At 38.6% G+C, this 16556-nt stretch overlaps 1 protein-coding gene across 1 annotated transcript in view; it reads left to right on the top strand.

The window, feature by feature from the left end:
* Positions 1–16556, top strand: part of LOC140140575 (uncharacterized) — a 135341-nt gene that overhangs the window by 50340 nt on the left and 68445 nt on the right. Inside the window, 9 exon segments of the mRNA XM_072162332.1 lie at positions 76–324; positions 1585–1833; positions 2934–3182; positions 3738–3986; positions 5527–5775; positions 8795–9043; positions 10767–11015; positions 12533–12781; positions 14360–14608. Coding sequence (XP_072018433.1) covers positions 76–324; positions 1585–1833; positions 2934–3182; positions 3738–3986; positions 5527–5775; positions 8795–9043; positions 10767–11015; positions 12533–12781; positions 14360–14608 — 2241 coding nt within the window.

The raw sequence follows: 16556 nt of genomic DNA on the forward strand, positions 1-16556 counted from the left end.
CCACATTCTGGGCTGCGGTGTAATTTCAATGATTATAATATAGATGTTTATATATTTTTACCATGAAACTTGCAGTTGATACCACACCTCCAACCATTGCCTGCATCAATGATGTCACCACAACTGTATCATCTGGCAGCACTGGAACGAGTGTCTCCTGGACTGAGCCAACTGCCACTGACAACTCTGGCGTTGTCTCCCTGACGTCAAGGACCCATACTCCAGGATCTTTCTTCAATGTTGGTACCACACAAGTTACCTACACATTTACTGATGGATCTGGCAACAGTGCAACTTGTTCCTTTAATGTGAATGTGGTAGCAGGTATGGTCACAAGTTTTAATCAAAGACCAACTTCTTTTGTAGTTTCTCCATCCATGCCCTCTCCCCATTTCTGTCTTCCTTGACACTGTTCATAAAGTTTCTTGTCTCATGCTGTGAACTTCCTGAGATCTTCATCCATAACTTTGTTTATCGCCATCTAGTTTCTGCATTAGGAGTTTCTTGTCCTCTTCCATTTCCCTACTTGAAAGTGCTTCCTTTGTCCACATGAGGAATTCCTGTTCCCCTCTTCCTTAGTAGTATGTTGTATACTGCCTGAGGAGTTCCTTGTCCTTTGATTAACTTTACCGGTCTCCCTGGAATTTATGGGGAGTTCCTCACCTTGGTCTGGGGCGGACATTTTAAAAATGAATTTAGAAGAGCAGCAATGACATCACTTGCATTACATTCCAGATGTTAAATCTACATCATATGCAAAATTTGAGGAAATTTGCACGAGTCCGTTTTATTTTAGGGCCATTTGTCTATAACGGGTCTTTACATGTAGCCTTATGGAGAGGGTGCCCGTTGAGGGCGCTATAACTCCCATTTTAGGAACAAAATGTGATTTTAAAAAAACGGACTCTAAAATTTTCAGAGTATGTAGTATGAACATGTAGAAATATAATCAAGTAGTTGCCCTACCTGCTCTTCTCCGAAAAATAAAGTCCTATACCTCAGTGATAATGAAACCTAGGTGTCCTCCTCTCTTCCTTACCTGAGCTCTAGTCAAGGAGTTTATTTCCCTTGCCCCCAATTCCTTGAGAAATTCCTTTGTTTCCTACATTAGAATTCCTGTTTCTGTCATTGCAAGTATTGTTAATAGAGTTTCTTGTGTTATTATTTATACTTACTGAGATATTTTCAACCTTGGCTTTAGTCAAGGAGATTCTTTTTATCACTTCCATTTCCTTGAGTCCTTTATCTCTTAGAGTTGTTGTACTTCCTGAGTAGGTACTTATCCTCGGTCTCTGCCTGGGTACCAGTACTACATGAAGACATTTCTAGCATCAAGAATTCCATACGAGAAGGACTTTTTCTTTCTTAATTGCATTTCTTCTGATTCATCCATGTGCTCATCAACTATCAAAGTGCTTTCAACAAAAGGTGCTGTGCTCTTTGTGGTAATGCTAATGGGTGTTTCCACCATAGCTACTTTGCTCTCCTTGAGCGATGCACAAATATGCCACATTTTGGGCTGCGGTGTAATTTCAATGATTATAATATAGATATGTTTATATATTTTTACCATGAAACTTGCAGTTGATACCACACCTCCAACCATTGCCTGCATCAATGATGTCACCACAACTGTATCATCTGGCAGCACTGGAACTACAGTCACCTGGAGCGAGCCAACTGCCACTGACAACTCTGGCGTTGTCTCCTTGACGTCAAGGACCCATACTCCAGGATCTTTCTTCAATGTTGGTACCACACAAGTTACCTACACATATACTGATGGATCTGGCAACAGTGCAACTTGTAGCTTTAATGTTAATGTGGTAGCAGGTATGGTCGCAAGCTTTAATCAAAGACCAACTTCTTTTGTAGTTTCTCCATTCATGACTTTTTCCCCATTTCTGTCTTCCTTGACATTGTTCATGAAGTTTTGTGTCTCATGCTGTGAACTTACTGAGATCATTAGCCGCTCAATTTTGTTTGTCGCCATCTAGTTTCTGCATGAGGAGTTTTTTGTGCTCTTTCATTTGTGCTCTTCCTTATTCCTGTTCCTCTCTTCCTTAGTAGTATGTTGTATACTTCCTGAGGAGTTACTTATCCTTTCAACTTTGCCGGTGTCTCTTCCTTACTTCAGAAATTCCTACATGAGGATTTCCTATTTCTGTAGCTTGTAGCTTTAATGTTAATGTGGTAGCAGGTATCGTCTCAAGCTTTAATCAAAGACCAACTTCTTTTGTAGTTATTTCCATTTCTGTCTTCCTTGGCACTGTTCATGGAGTTTCTCATGCTGTATACTTCCTGAGATCATCTCAACTAAAGCATGAGGAATTTCTTGTCCTCCATTTCCTGACTTGAAAGTGATTCCTTAGTCCACATGAGGAGTTCCTATTCCTCTTTCTTAGTATTATGTTGTATATTTCCTAAGGAGTCCATTTTCCTCTCATTAACTTTGTCCGTCTCCATCTCCTCTCTTCCTTGAGAAATTTCTTTGTCTAGTATTGTTCATATTTTATTGCTTTATTATTTATACTTACTGAAATCCTTATGATAGTATCAACTTTGTCTGTTTCAACCTGGGCTCGAGTCAAGGAGATTTTTCCCATCACTTTGATTTCCTTGAGAAGAGTTTCTGGTCTGTTTACATATGTACACTTCCTGAGGAGTTAACTTATCCTCTCATAAATTATGTCGGTCTCTATACCTGGGTTCCAGGACTTCATGAAGAGATCCTCGTCTTCTCTTTCATTTCTTCATTCGAGAATTTCTAACATCAATAATTCCATACGAGAAAAACTATTTCCCTAAATGCATTAACTATGATTCATCCATGTGCATGTGTTCTTCAGCTATCGGGGTAACAGTGCTTTGGTATAATCTCTACGATAATTATAAAGATAAGTTTGTATATTTTTAACCATGTAAACTTGCAGTTGATACCACACCTCCAACCATTGCCTGCATCAATGATGTCACCACAACGGTATCATCTGGCAGCACTGGAACTACCGTCTCCTGGACTGAGCCAACTGCCACTGACAACTCTGGCGTTGTCTCCCTGACGTCAAGGACCCATACTCCAGGATCTTTCTTCAATGTTGGTACCACACAAGTTACCTACACATATACTGATGGATCTGGCAACAGTGCAACTTGTAGCTTTAATGTTAATGTGGTAGCAGGTATGGTCACAAGCTTTAATCAAAGACTTTTTCCATTCATGCCCATTTCTGTTCATGAAGTTTCTTCCCGAGATCGTTATCCTCTCTTCAACTTTGTCTCCATCAAGAGGAATTTTTTGTCCTCAATTCCATTTCCCAACTTGAAAGTGCTTCCTTATTCCACATGAGGAGTTCATGTTACTCTCTTCCTTAGCAGTATGTTGTAGGAGTTCCTTATCCTCTCAACAACTTTGTCTGTCTCTACCAACTTCTGTCTTCCTTACTTGAGAAATAACTACATGAGGAGTTCTTTTTTCTGTCCCATCACTAGTTCATTAAAGTATGTATACTTACTGAGATCATTAAGATACTCTAATCAACTGAGCTCTAGTCAAGAAGTTTCTTTTCCTCACTTCCATTTCCTTACTTGAAATTCCTTTGTTTCTTTACATGTACACTTTCTGATGAGTTACTTGCCATCATTTCCTATGATTCATCCATGTGCATGTGCTCTTCAGATATCGGCGATATAACTACAAAGATAAGTTTATATATTTTTAACCATGTAACTTGCAGTTGATACCACACCTCCAACCATTGCCTGCATCAATGACGTCACTACAACGGTCAACAGTGGAATCGGTGGGACCACAGTCTCCTGGACTGAGCCAACTGCCACTGACAACTCTGGCGTTGTCTCCCTGACGTCAAGGACCCATACTCCAGGATCTTTCTTCAATGTTGGTACCACACAAGTTACCTACACATTCACTGATGGATCTGGCAACAGTGCAACTTGTAGCTTTAATGTTAATGTGGTAGCAGGTATGAATTGTCAATTGATTAACTTCTTTTGTAGTTTCTCCATTCATGCCTTTTCCCCATTTGGGTCTTCCTTGACACTGTTCATGGAGTTTCTCATGCTGTATACTTCCTGAGATCCTCTCTTCAACTTCAGCATGAGGAGCTTCTTGTCCTCTTCATTTTCTGACTTGAAGCGATTACTTGTAGTCCACATGAGGAGTTCCTATTCCTCTTTCTTAGCATTATTCAGAGTTTCTCATCTTATGTTGTTTACTTCCTGAGGAGCTTTGGTCACAAACTTTAAACAAAGACCAACTTTTGTAGTTTCTCCATTCATGCATTTTCCCCATTTCTGTCTTCCTTGACACTGTTCTTGAAGTTATCAGTCAGAAGGTTGTAAGATCATGAGCTTTCTCATTTATCCTCTATCCCACTCATTGTGGCCCTAAACGTGCAGACACCACAGTGGTTCGGAGAGTCACGTTAAATGGTGGTCCCATGTACCAAGAGAGCAATATCTGGAAATGTAAAAGTTGCAGGCCTTTTCGTAAAGAGCAGGGGATCAGCCCGGGCCTGTTGTCTGTCACACTCAGCATTGAGGTCAACTTGCGCTGCCCTTTGGGGCTTGGCAGCATATCGACCCGTGGCTCGCTTTGAGGAATCTGAGTATTCAGAAAGCGTGGATAAATGCTGTTTTATTATTATTATTATTATTTATTGCCTCATGCTGTATACTTCCTGAGATCCTTATCCTCTCTTCAACTTTGTTTGCCTCCATCTGGTTTTTGCATTTCGCGACTTGAAATGTGCTTCCTTAGTTAGTTATTCAGAGTTTCTCATCTTACATTATATACTTTCTGAGGAGTTTGTTATCCTTGTATCAGCTTTGTCTGTCTCTATCTGGGATTTATGAGGAGTTCCTTACTTTCCAACATAAGACCCTATTTCTGTCATCACTAGTATTGTTCTTTGAGTTCTTGCTTTAGTATGTATACTTAACTTAGAACCTTATGATACACATCAACTGTCTCAACCTGGGTTCTACTTTCTTTTCCTCAATTCCATTTCCTTAACTTACGAAATTCCTTAGCTCCTTACATGAGAAGTTTCTATTTTTGTCCTAGTATTGTTCAGTATGTATACTTACTGAGATCCTTATGATACTGGGCTCTAGTCATGGAGTTCCTTTTCCTCATTCCAATTTCATTACTTGAAAATTTCCTTTGTTTCTTGCATTTTAATTTTGTTTTTCTCCATTAGAGTTGCTTGTATGGTTTCTCTTTACATATATGTACACTTTCTGAGGAGTTAACTTATCCTCTCATAAATGATGTCTGTCTCTTACCTGGGTTCCAGGACTTCATGAAGAGATCCTCGTCGTCTTTCATTTATTCATTCAAGTAATTCAAGACATTCCTAACATCGATAATTCCCTAAATGCTTTTCCTGTGATTCATCCATGTGCACGTCTTATTTAGCTATCGGGGTAACAGTGCTTTGGTGTCATCTCTACAATAATGATAAAGATCAGTTTATATATTTTTAACCATGTAACTTGCAGTTGATACCACACCTCCAACAATTGCCTGCATCAATGATGTCACCACAACGGTATCATCTGGCAGCACTGGAACTAGCGTCTCGTGGACTGAGCCAACTGCCACTGACAACTCTGGCGTTGTCTCCCTGACGTCAAGGACCCATACTCCAGGATCTTTCTTCAATGTTGGTACCACACAAGTTACCTACACATTCACTGATGGATCTGGAAACAGTGCAACTTGTAGCTTTAATGTTAATGTGGTAGCAGGTATGGTCACAAGTTTTAATCAAAGACCAACATTTGTGGTTTCTCCGTTCATGCCTTTTCCCCATTTCTGTCTTCCTTGACGCCGTTCATGAAGTTCATTGTATCATGCTGTATACTTCATGAGATCTGTATCCTGGCTTCAACTTTGTCTCCATCTAGTTTCTACATGAGGAGTATCTTGTCCTCTCTAATAACTTGAAAGTGCTTCCTTAGTCCACATGCGTTCATATTCCTATTGGTCTTTTAGTATTATTCACGAAGTTTGTTGGACATCTCTACTTATTATTCGATTCCAGAAAAATACAGCACTGATTTTTTGAAATTAAAAAAATATCATCTTATTTTGCCAAATGAAACATAGCTTAATCCTAATCCTTTTAGTTCTGGCAAAAATATTTTTACAATTTCAAGGAAAAACATTTTCTTTCAATTGTAGTCACAAAATTCTAAGGCCTGGCACACATCTAATCACTCAAAATCTTGAGTATAGGGATAAGAGTGGGTTCAAAATGTTTATTTCATGCTATTTTTTAAAATTGGTTATAAAAGTTTCAAATGTGTTTCCCAATAATTAGAATGCATAACTTAAAATTAGTCTTTGTACAAGTCTTGGACTTGCACTGCATAAAAAATTGACCAAATATTAAAGTTTGACTTTCATTGCCAGTTAGAACTAACTAAAGGATTGTGATTTAGCAGCGTTTCATTTGGCAAAACTTGATAATATTTTTTGTATCCAAAAAAATTGGTGCTGTTTTATTCTGGAATAGGGAGTATTATTGTTCATAATTTTTTGCGTTAGTATGTATACTTACCGAGATGCTTATTTGAATCAGAGTTCTAATCAAGGAGTTCTTTTCCTCACTTGATAAATTCCTTTGCTTATTACATGAGGAGATCCTATTTCTCTCTTTGAGTTTCTTGTCACTTCATTAGGTGTTATCCTCCCATAAATTATATCAGTCTCTGCCTGGGTAACAGTACTGCATGAGAAGATCCTTTTGTTCTTTCATTTCTTCATTCGAGAAATTTCTAACATCAATAATTCCATATACACAAAGACTATTTCTTTCGTAACCGGTTTTCCTTCATATGCTTACTGTGCTCTTATTGGTAATACCAATGTGTGTGACCTCCATAGCTACTTTGCCCTCGATGAGCGATACACATGCCGGAGTCCGGACTGAGAAACCCACCTTCTCATCCCATTCTGAAGATAGGCCATTCATTGCTTTCTTTTGTTTCATCTGCCAAAGTCCTGGGCATCTTCATACAGCAAGATCTTAAATGGGATGCCCAGGTGGATCACATGTGCAAGTGTGCTAACAAACGCCTCTGCATGCTCAGTTCTCTGAAACGTTTTGGTGCTGACCACAGTTTATGTTGGTTACATACGTCCCCTTTTGGAATACTCTGATGCCATTTGGCATTCATCGCTCACTGTTAAGCAATCCAGTACACTTGAGCATGTCAAAAAAAGGGCATGCAGAATCATTTTGGGTTCTAATTATATTTTGTATGATAATGCAGTTAGTGTATGTAAGCTAGACTCTCTCTCTGCCAGGAGGAACAACACTCGCCTAAGTTCACAAGATAATCGCTTGCAAAATCAGAGTGTACCAACATGTTGCTCCCTCCTAGTAGAAGTGAAGTCCATGGAAGACAGCTGAGAAATGCAGCCCATATCTCCAAATTGCGTGCGTGCACAAGAAGATTTGCCAAAAGCCCCATTCCATACTACATTAATCTGCTTGCGTGCTGGTGGCTTCCCTTTGTGCCCTTTTGCATCTCTCTGCTGTCCTCCATGCCAAGTTGCTTTTTTTTTTTTTTTTTTTTTGCTTTATAATTATGTGTAATTGGTTTCTTTCATAATATTTGTTGTGTTTCTTGTATAATGCAATTCGGCCGTTTGGCCGCAATGTTGTGCAGGTTAACAAAATCATATCAAATCATATCATATCACTGCAGTCTAATCTCTGCGATAATTATATATATTTTAATCATGTAACTTGTAGTTGATGCCACACCTGTTTTTCTTTCATGTCTTCATTCGAGAAATTTCTTCCATCAATAATTCCATAAGAGAAGGACTTTCTTCCATAACCACATTTCCTCCGATTCATCCATATGCATGTGCTCATCAGCTGTCAAAGTGCTTTCAACAAAAGGTGCTGCACTCTTCGCGGTAATGCTAATGCGTGTGTCTCCATAGCTGTCATTATGTGGTTGAGGATGAAACAATTTTGAAAATCCATCATGTGAACGACTTGGGACGACTTGTGGACTTTGGTACTGGCAATGTAAAGGTTCATGCATGGAGTGCCCATCTCTATCGAAGTGATGGGGGGGGGGGCAGACCCTTGTGTATAATATTGCTGAGGGGGATCCAGCAGTCCTCACAATAGTTCTATTTACCTTCCCAGCATATAAGCCGTACCCAGTCACAACTGGGTGAAATGAAGCAAACGGGATTAAGTGCCTTGCCCAAGAACACAATGCAACCCACTAAGCCACCAGTGCCTTGCCCAAAGATGCAACTCATTGGCCGTGATGGGAATTGAACCCATGACCCATGATTATGGATCCAATCACTTAACCACTAAGCCTCCATACCGTGTGGATATAATCTAATACCTTGATTGATTTGCATTTACCATACCGTAAAATTCCGTCTAGAAGCATATATGCCTCTAAACAAGGTTTTTTTTTAACGAAAGATATGAAAGGCCAATACCCTTCTCAAAAACATTGCAATATATTGGTCTTACAACTATACATGTTTGTACATCCGCCTTTATCAGTAATATAGTTGTTCAAACTCCAAATAACGTTTTTGTTGAGAGTGTCTGCCTCTTGTCTCTTGTGTCAAAAAAACCTCGTTTAGAGGCATATATATGCTTGTAGACGGAATTTTACGGTAGTTTTACAGCTGTTGATGCAACAACCACAATAATGAAACGAATGCACATTGATATGATAGATAATTTCAAATTTTGAATTTTGCTTTCTCCATTTTCAGTTGACTCCACACCTCCAACCATTGCCTGCATCAATGACGTCACTACAACAGTCAACAGTGGAATCGGCGGAACCACAGTCTCCTGGACTGAGCCAACTGCCACTGACAACTCTGGCGTCGTCTCACTGACTTCTAGGAGCCATTCTCCAGGGTCATTCTTCAATGTTGGCACCACTCAAGTTACCTACACATTCACTGATGGATCTGGCATCAGTGCAACTTGCACATTCAATGTTAATGTTGTTCAAGGTATGATCATGTCAGGTTTTGTGGTTTTGTTAATGAATAGTCTGTTCTGGAATAATTCATTGCAAATCTTTTTTACACAGGCCTGCGAGATCTCCGCTATTTAGCCGAAATCCGCTTTTTATTCATTTTTCTGACAGATTTCAATTTCCGCTTAAACAATTATAACATCAAAAATCAAAATAGTGTCTGCACTTCTGATAGCATTTATGTGTCGCAATAAAACGACTAGCAAATGAGATTAACGATGTTTGAAAGGTCATCGCGATGTTGTGGAGCGAAGGTCACATATTCTTTGATTCCATGTTCGTACTCATTGTGTAATATGTTTGTTTAGAACTGCGCCCTTCGGAATGATGTTAAATGGCACCCTTCTCCCAATGTGGCGATATATGATTGTCCGATAGATATTTTTTAATCCAAACCATCCATCGGAAGTGTGACATTTGATTCAATAAAACCATATGGAATTAAAGAGAAGATACATCATGGCTACCATACCGTAAACGTTCGCCTAATGGCGCACCTGGGTTCCTTTGCCTTGGGGTAAATTTCATGTACAAATAGAGCTCCCTCCACTAAAAATCGCAACAAGAATGAAGAGTATGTGCCCTTATTTGCAGGTGGGATTTTTTTATGGGAGGACACTTTTGGTTTGCGTCTAAAATTCCAGTTATGTCAAGAGAGCTCATAGCGCCATTAGGCGAACGTTTACGGTATATCATAATTTTGTCAAGCGACGCTCACATTTATGCAATGAAATATGAGCTTATAATCTGTGAAATATGCATGAATAGCATTGAATTTGTAGTTTGGTAGGTAAATTTTACGCTTTTTTTTAAAAACCCCACTCATAGGCCTGTTTACAGGTCTAAACATACTACTTGAGGGCATGTTATATTACTGTGCAATTGCCATGAGCATATCGTTTTATGTTACGCAACTTCTATAGCTTCTCAGAAAAGCGATTGCTGATATCTGATCGACAAGTCGCTAGCATGCCATAGCATCAAGTCGCCACCAGCTGACTTGAAAGCAACTTTGTCGCTAGCTACAACTGAATGCTGGTAGTGATTGTGAAAATGCTACCAGCATTTGATTACTAGTAATATTGAAATTACACGCTGACTGCTAGAATGATATGCCCTGTAGACCTAAAATTAAGCATTTGTGCATACCAACCCAAAAATTGTTTTTGCTCCTAAAATTGTATTGCTATTTATATTTACTAGCCTCAAGATTTCAATGTTAAAAATTTATTCTGGTATTCATACATAGGTACTATCATACGGCATGTGTGATTGGTTGAGAGCCTAGCTGCTTAGCACAAGGGTATTATTTTGATGAAATGCAATCACTAAATGTGACCCATCACATCAAAACCAACCACTTCACGGCTGAACCAACCACTTCATCAGCAGACAACAATGAAAGAAGATGAGAAAATATAAAGAAAAAGAAATTTGAGCTTGTTTTGCCTCATAAAAGTAAAACCTTTTTTACTGTATCTGATATCCTAGTGTTTAAATCTCCATTTTCATTTCTGCTGCAAAGTGGTAGGTTTGATGTGATGGGTCACAAATGCTCTGGTATGTATGAACAGGGATTGTCATTATCTGCTCCGTCATAAACCCTTATTTGATCATGCCCTTAATTTGAATAAAGAACCCTTAATTTCCACTGGTTTAACAAAATATACACGGTATCACTCTTTGTCCATTTTCAGTTGACAACATTCCTCCAGTAATTGCGTGCATCAATGATATTGGCCAAACTGTAGCATTTGGCAGCACTGGAACAACAGTCTCCTGGATTGAGCCAACTGCCACTGACAACTCTGGCGTTGTGTCCCTGACTTCAAGAACCCATACTCCAGGATCTTTCTTCAATATTGGTACCACCACCGTCACCTACACATTCACCGATGGATCTGGCAACAGCGCAACTTGTACCTTTGATGTCATTGTATCAGCAGGTGAGTTTGAAGATTTTGTTGGTTAGAAATATTTGACAGGAAGGGTTGTTTGTTCTGGGCAAGATGCCAAGACCAGAAGTGCTAGATTTCACTAAGCTACATTTCTACTATCATCTTATATCGGCTTACATTTAGTTGAACAGAAATTGGCTCCTCATGTTTCCTGAAATTCTGTGCAGATGGACCTGATATTGCTGTTATATGTAGGGTTTTTCCGAGAATTCGCCCCGACTAGTGAATTCTTGGCCGATGTGAGACCGATTGTTCCTACTTGCAGAATGTACCTGGGATTCGATGACATACGCACCAAACAGTTTTGATTTGATAAATACTTCTTTAATATTCGTTGATGATTCACAATACTAGTCATTTTAGTGCGTTCAGTGGTAGAACAAATTGTAAAACCTCGGGTAACAATCCGCCATTTTGTCTGTCTGCTCGCAACTCAAGTAATGAGCTAAATTTAGATCGCTTAAGGTAGTGCCACACACGCAAATGCTTAAAAGCCTAAATTGTCACCAACAATATATAGGAAGTGAATATATGCAGATACCCGGGGTGTAGCCATTGGGGAACACATTTTAAGGATTAAAATGGGGGTGGAAAAGAGTAAAATGGGACAAAAAATTGCCAAAGGGATGAAAATTTGGCTTTGCCCCCTCACATTAAAATCCTCGCTGCGCTACTGGCTGATACCAATCAGGTCACAGTGTGATCAAGATGAAATGGCCGTAAATGTGTGCATGCTCCCCGGGGGAGCTTAGTTACAATTTCAGATTGGAAATGCTTGGTTTATCTTCTATGCGTAACAGATATATTTACCTTGCTTTGTCTTTTGTTTCAAAATGTTTGTATGGGAGGTATGATATCAATCCCTTTAAGTTTATCTCAGTGATCCCCGCCACAATGAGAATTAAAAATTTAATCACACCTCGCACAGATGGTTTTAAATTCACTGTTTTCAACGGATTTCCTGCTTTTTTTGATCAACTGCCTCAAGATCTCTGTAATCAACTTCTTTTCAATTTAAATGGGGTTTTAACAAATTCCAAAGAGCACTTCAAAAACCTCAGCTGGAATTGATTTTTTTATAGAGTGTTTCTAATGTAATATGTTTTAGTTTATTTATTTACCCAACTCTAGTTCATGGGGAGAAATCCTGTCTTTTTAGTTTTTAGGTTTAGCCACTTTGAAAGTGACTTTTGTTACTCTTAGCTATCCCTGCCAGAGGCTCTGAGTCTTGTTCTCCTGTTTTTGCACACCGAGGGAGTCTTTGATTCCTCATCATGGACTGGAGCCTTGCCTTTTAATAACTCCTAAAAAAATAACTCGTGTTAATTGCTGGTCAATTGAAAATGTTAAATGCTTTTAATATTGTGCGATCATTGTATGTGTTTTACTGTATGTTTAATGTTTTTTATCTGGCAAATAAAATGAAATGAAATGAAAAATGTTTGTAGGTACCTTAAGGCAACATTGAATTTGAAGTATATTTTGTTTTCAAATGATTTTTACAGTTGATAGTGTACAACCAGTGATTGCCTGCATCAATGACGTCACCCAAACGGTTACCTCTGGAGTCGGTGGGACCGTCGTCTCCTGGACTGAGCCAACTGCCACTGACAACTCTGGCGTGGTCTCCCTGACATCAAGAAGCCATGCTCCAGGAACTTTCTTCAATGTTGGTACTACTGTCGTCACTTATACATTCACTGATGGAGCTGGCAACGGTGCAAGTTGTAACTTTGATGTCAATGTAATTTCTGGTGAGTTGGCTTAAGGGCTGGGGTATGAACGTTTGGACAGTATTTATTTTGGGACATTAGTGCTCTAGTGCTCATCAGACATATCGAATTGCATTCTGAATACGAAGAATGTCATTCTGATATCAAATAATTTTGATTTTTGAAATTCGCAATTTAATACACATTTTATGGCAAATCATTAAAATTGATATTTTTGATATTTAACAGTACTTGAAGTAAACTTTATAAATCTGATGATTTATACTTAAAGTGTATGTAGGTGGGATGAAAAGCCGACGATCAATTGAAAATTTTGACCTTTCGAATTGAAGATATGGATTTTTTTTCCCAAAACACCAAAAAAAATTAGGTCTTTTTTGGGAAAAAATCCATATCTTCAATATGAAAGGTCAAAATTTTCAATTGACCGTCGGCTTTTCCTCCCTGCTACATACACTTTAAGAATATATCATTAGATTTATATAATTTACTTCGAGGACTGTTATATATCAAAATTTGAAAAATATCAAATTTTTATAATTTGTCATAAAATTTGTATTATATTGTGATTTAAAAAAATGAAAATTATTTGATATCAGAAAGACATGCTTCAGTATTCAGAATGCAATTCGATAGGTCTGAGGTGCTCTCATGTCCCACAAAGAATACTGTCGAAATGCAATAAACGCTCATTTTGGATCCCTTAAAAATCGCGAATTTTGCCAATTTAATTTGCAAAGTGTATAGCAGATGTCCGTGAAGGAAGTGTGAACATTAATACACAGGCTCGGATAGCGACGCTTTCACAAAACGAGAGCACATTGCGATGTAATACACATTTTATGGCAAATGAACAAAATTTGATACTTTTAAAATTGAACAGTCCTCGAAGTAAATTGTATAAATCTAATGATATGTCTTTAAAGTGTATGTAGCTGGGATGAAAAGCCATCCATCATATGAAAATTTTGACTTCCCCCCCCAAAAAAAAACCACCAAAAAAGTAGGTCTTTGGGAAATATAAAGGTCAAAATTTTCAATTGATGGTCGGCTTTCATTCCAACTTCATACATATCATTAGTTTTATAATGTTTATTTTGATGACTGGTAAATAATAGCAATTATTTGCAATTTTGTATTTTATCGCGAAAATCAACATTATTTTGATATCATCAGGACATTCCTTGTATTCAGAATACAATTCGAGTCTGAAGTGCTGTTAGGTCCCACAAAAATATTGTGCAAACGTTGCTATCCGCGATTCCTTAATTATCAGGAATACTGCAGATAATTAGGATTCAAATATTACACGCATAACAAAATATATATTGGATCATTTTATGGTATAATAAGTGTATAAGAGACGGAAGATGGAGTTGGCTTTAATTTGTGTATACTCATTGTCAAAAAATGGAATGCTTCATAGCTCCTTAATACAGGTTTATTTGCAAAGGTGGTGCAGCTAGATTCATTCCGAGAGCAGTTCATTGGGACAATGCAGTGGCAGACCCATGGGAGGGGAGAGGAGGGGTAAATCAACAAACATTACGCAAAATTTATCCTAGTATCCTAGACGTATAATCAACATTTTCATTGCAGTTGATGGTACTCCACCAGTCGTAGCTTGCATCAACGATGTCCTAGTGACGGTGCCCGTCAACACAGGCAGCACACCAGTCACCTGGGAAGAACCGACCGCAACCGATAACTCGGGCGTGGTCACTCTGCAGTCAAGGTCACATGCTCCAGGAACTAACTTTAACCCTGGTGCTACGCTGGTCACCTACATCTTTGTTGATGGCGCTGGAAACACCGCTCAATGTACATTCAACGTCATTGTTCTACAAAGTAAGTATTTGGGCTATTCTAGTTTAAATCTATACGCCCCCTATGGAAGATATAACCTTGATCTTTTGCATAAGGAGTGTGAATTCAAAATGGGGCTACCTAAATGGGCGACTCCATTTAAAATCGGCACTCCCTGTGTGCGAGATTTAAGGTTGTCTTACATTGGACATGTATGCATAGATTTCAACTGGATTAACATATTGTATTTAAGATATTATCTTGGTCGGGGTTGTTCCATCTACCGTGCTTGCTCATTTCGCAGGTCTGACAAAGCTAGGGGACACCCTCTTGAAATCCCTATTGGTTCGAAGTCGAATAGTTCAGTTTATGGCATGTTTTGTGATTTTCCCTATTGAAAGCGTCCCCTTCATGTCAGAGGGCGCATGTAACAACCAATGAGATACCGACCAAGAAAATGAGATGGCCAAGACATTTGGGTGTTGTATAGATGAGTTGACCAACAGAGGGAAGGGACTGGTATATCGATATGCTTGAGTGAACCCCATGCAACCACTACACTGTTCAAGAGCTTTATTGTGATGTGGCGGGAGTTTTAAAAACACAGGCCCTGAACAAATTATGATTGCGCGCGCATACTGCCAGTCAGAAGTCAACTCATCTATAGGTCAAAGATATGGGATTTTATTTCGGAAGCAGAACTTTTTTTCAGCCTTATCTGAATAAGATGGAGGGATGAGGACTGTTTATAATTTGGTACTATTAATCACTATGCTTTGATCATTTTTTTTATCACTGGATTGAAGTGTGAATTGGGCTATTCCAGTTAGAATCGATACACCCTCAGTGTAATACATGACCTTAATCTGCCACACAGGGAGTGTGAATTTCATATGGTGTTACCCTGTGTGTGGTCATGGCTTCCAAAAGGGTTATCAATTTGAACTGGAATAGCCCATTATAGACTTATGAATATATCGTTGTTGGGCAGGAAAAGCCTATGCGTCATTGGCATCTGAACATGTTTAAAGCAAAATCCCTTTTGTAACTGGTTGGCAGTTTTGTTTTAAACATGTTCAGGGGCCAATGACGATATCTAGCTGTACTCAAATATGGGGAAATTTTGTTACACAAAAATATTGGTACAAATTTTAACAAATTTTTCATGAAATTGTTGGCATCATCGCATTCACGATTGTATATTTCTACCAGTAGTATCCGAAGAACTTTAAAAATTGTATCATTTTTGTGTTTGGTTGCTATAACATATTTCAATGATATATTTTTGATTCTTTTGCACATAAAATTACACAACCCGTCACACCCTTCAACACGCACAGCCGATTTAGAACCACCGGTTATCCTTGGTTGTCCATCGGATATAGTGGAAAGCACCGACCCCAATTCATCCGGCACTACCGTGGCCTGGTTTGAGCCCACAGCTACAGATAACGCCGGATCGGTAACCATGACGAGTAGATCACATGAGCCCGGAACATTTTTCACAGCTGGCACAACCATAGTCACATACATTTTTGAAGATGAAAATGAAAATTTTGCTGCTTGTTCTTTTGATGTGAATATTCTGCAAGGTAGTCCAAAATAGTCGGCATCGATTATAGACCCCCATTGTAGGAATAAAAAGGAACTGATAGATGTGGTCACTCTTGCCTGTTCATTGAATCTTATATGGGATACGATTAGAGGATGATGACTGAATATGATCTTGTTGTAGTGCAAATAACAATACCAGATTATTGGAAAATATTTCATGTCAGTTATTCTAAAACCATTGTGCTAAAGGTTAATTACCAAAATCAAAAATACCATCATTGGCGGCCCAGCATTGCTCACCCATAATTAAATTGACCAAGCCATGGATGCGTGCATGTCACACAGTAATATGTGAACACAAATTCACATTCGTGCATTGACAAAAATTAATGCATAAGTGTTATTACCCACCAATAAATACATTTAAAAGATTTGT

Source organism: Amphiura filiformis, chromosome 19 (assembly GCF_039555335.1).
Source record: "Amphiura filiformis chromosome 19, Afil_fr2py, whole genome shotgun sequence".
Taxonomy (NCBI): domain Eukaryota; kingdom Metazoa; phylum Echinodermata; class Ophiuroidea; order Amphilepidida; family Amphiuridae; genus Amphiura; species Amphiura filiformis.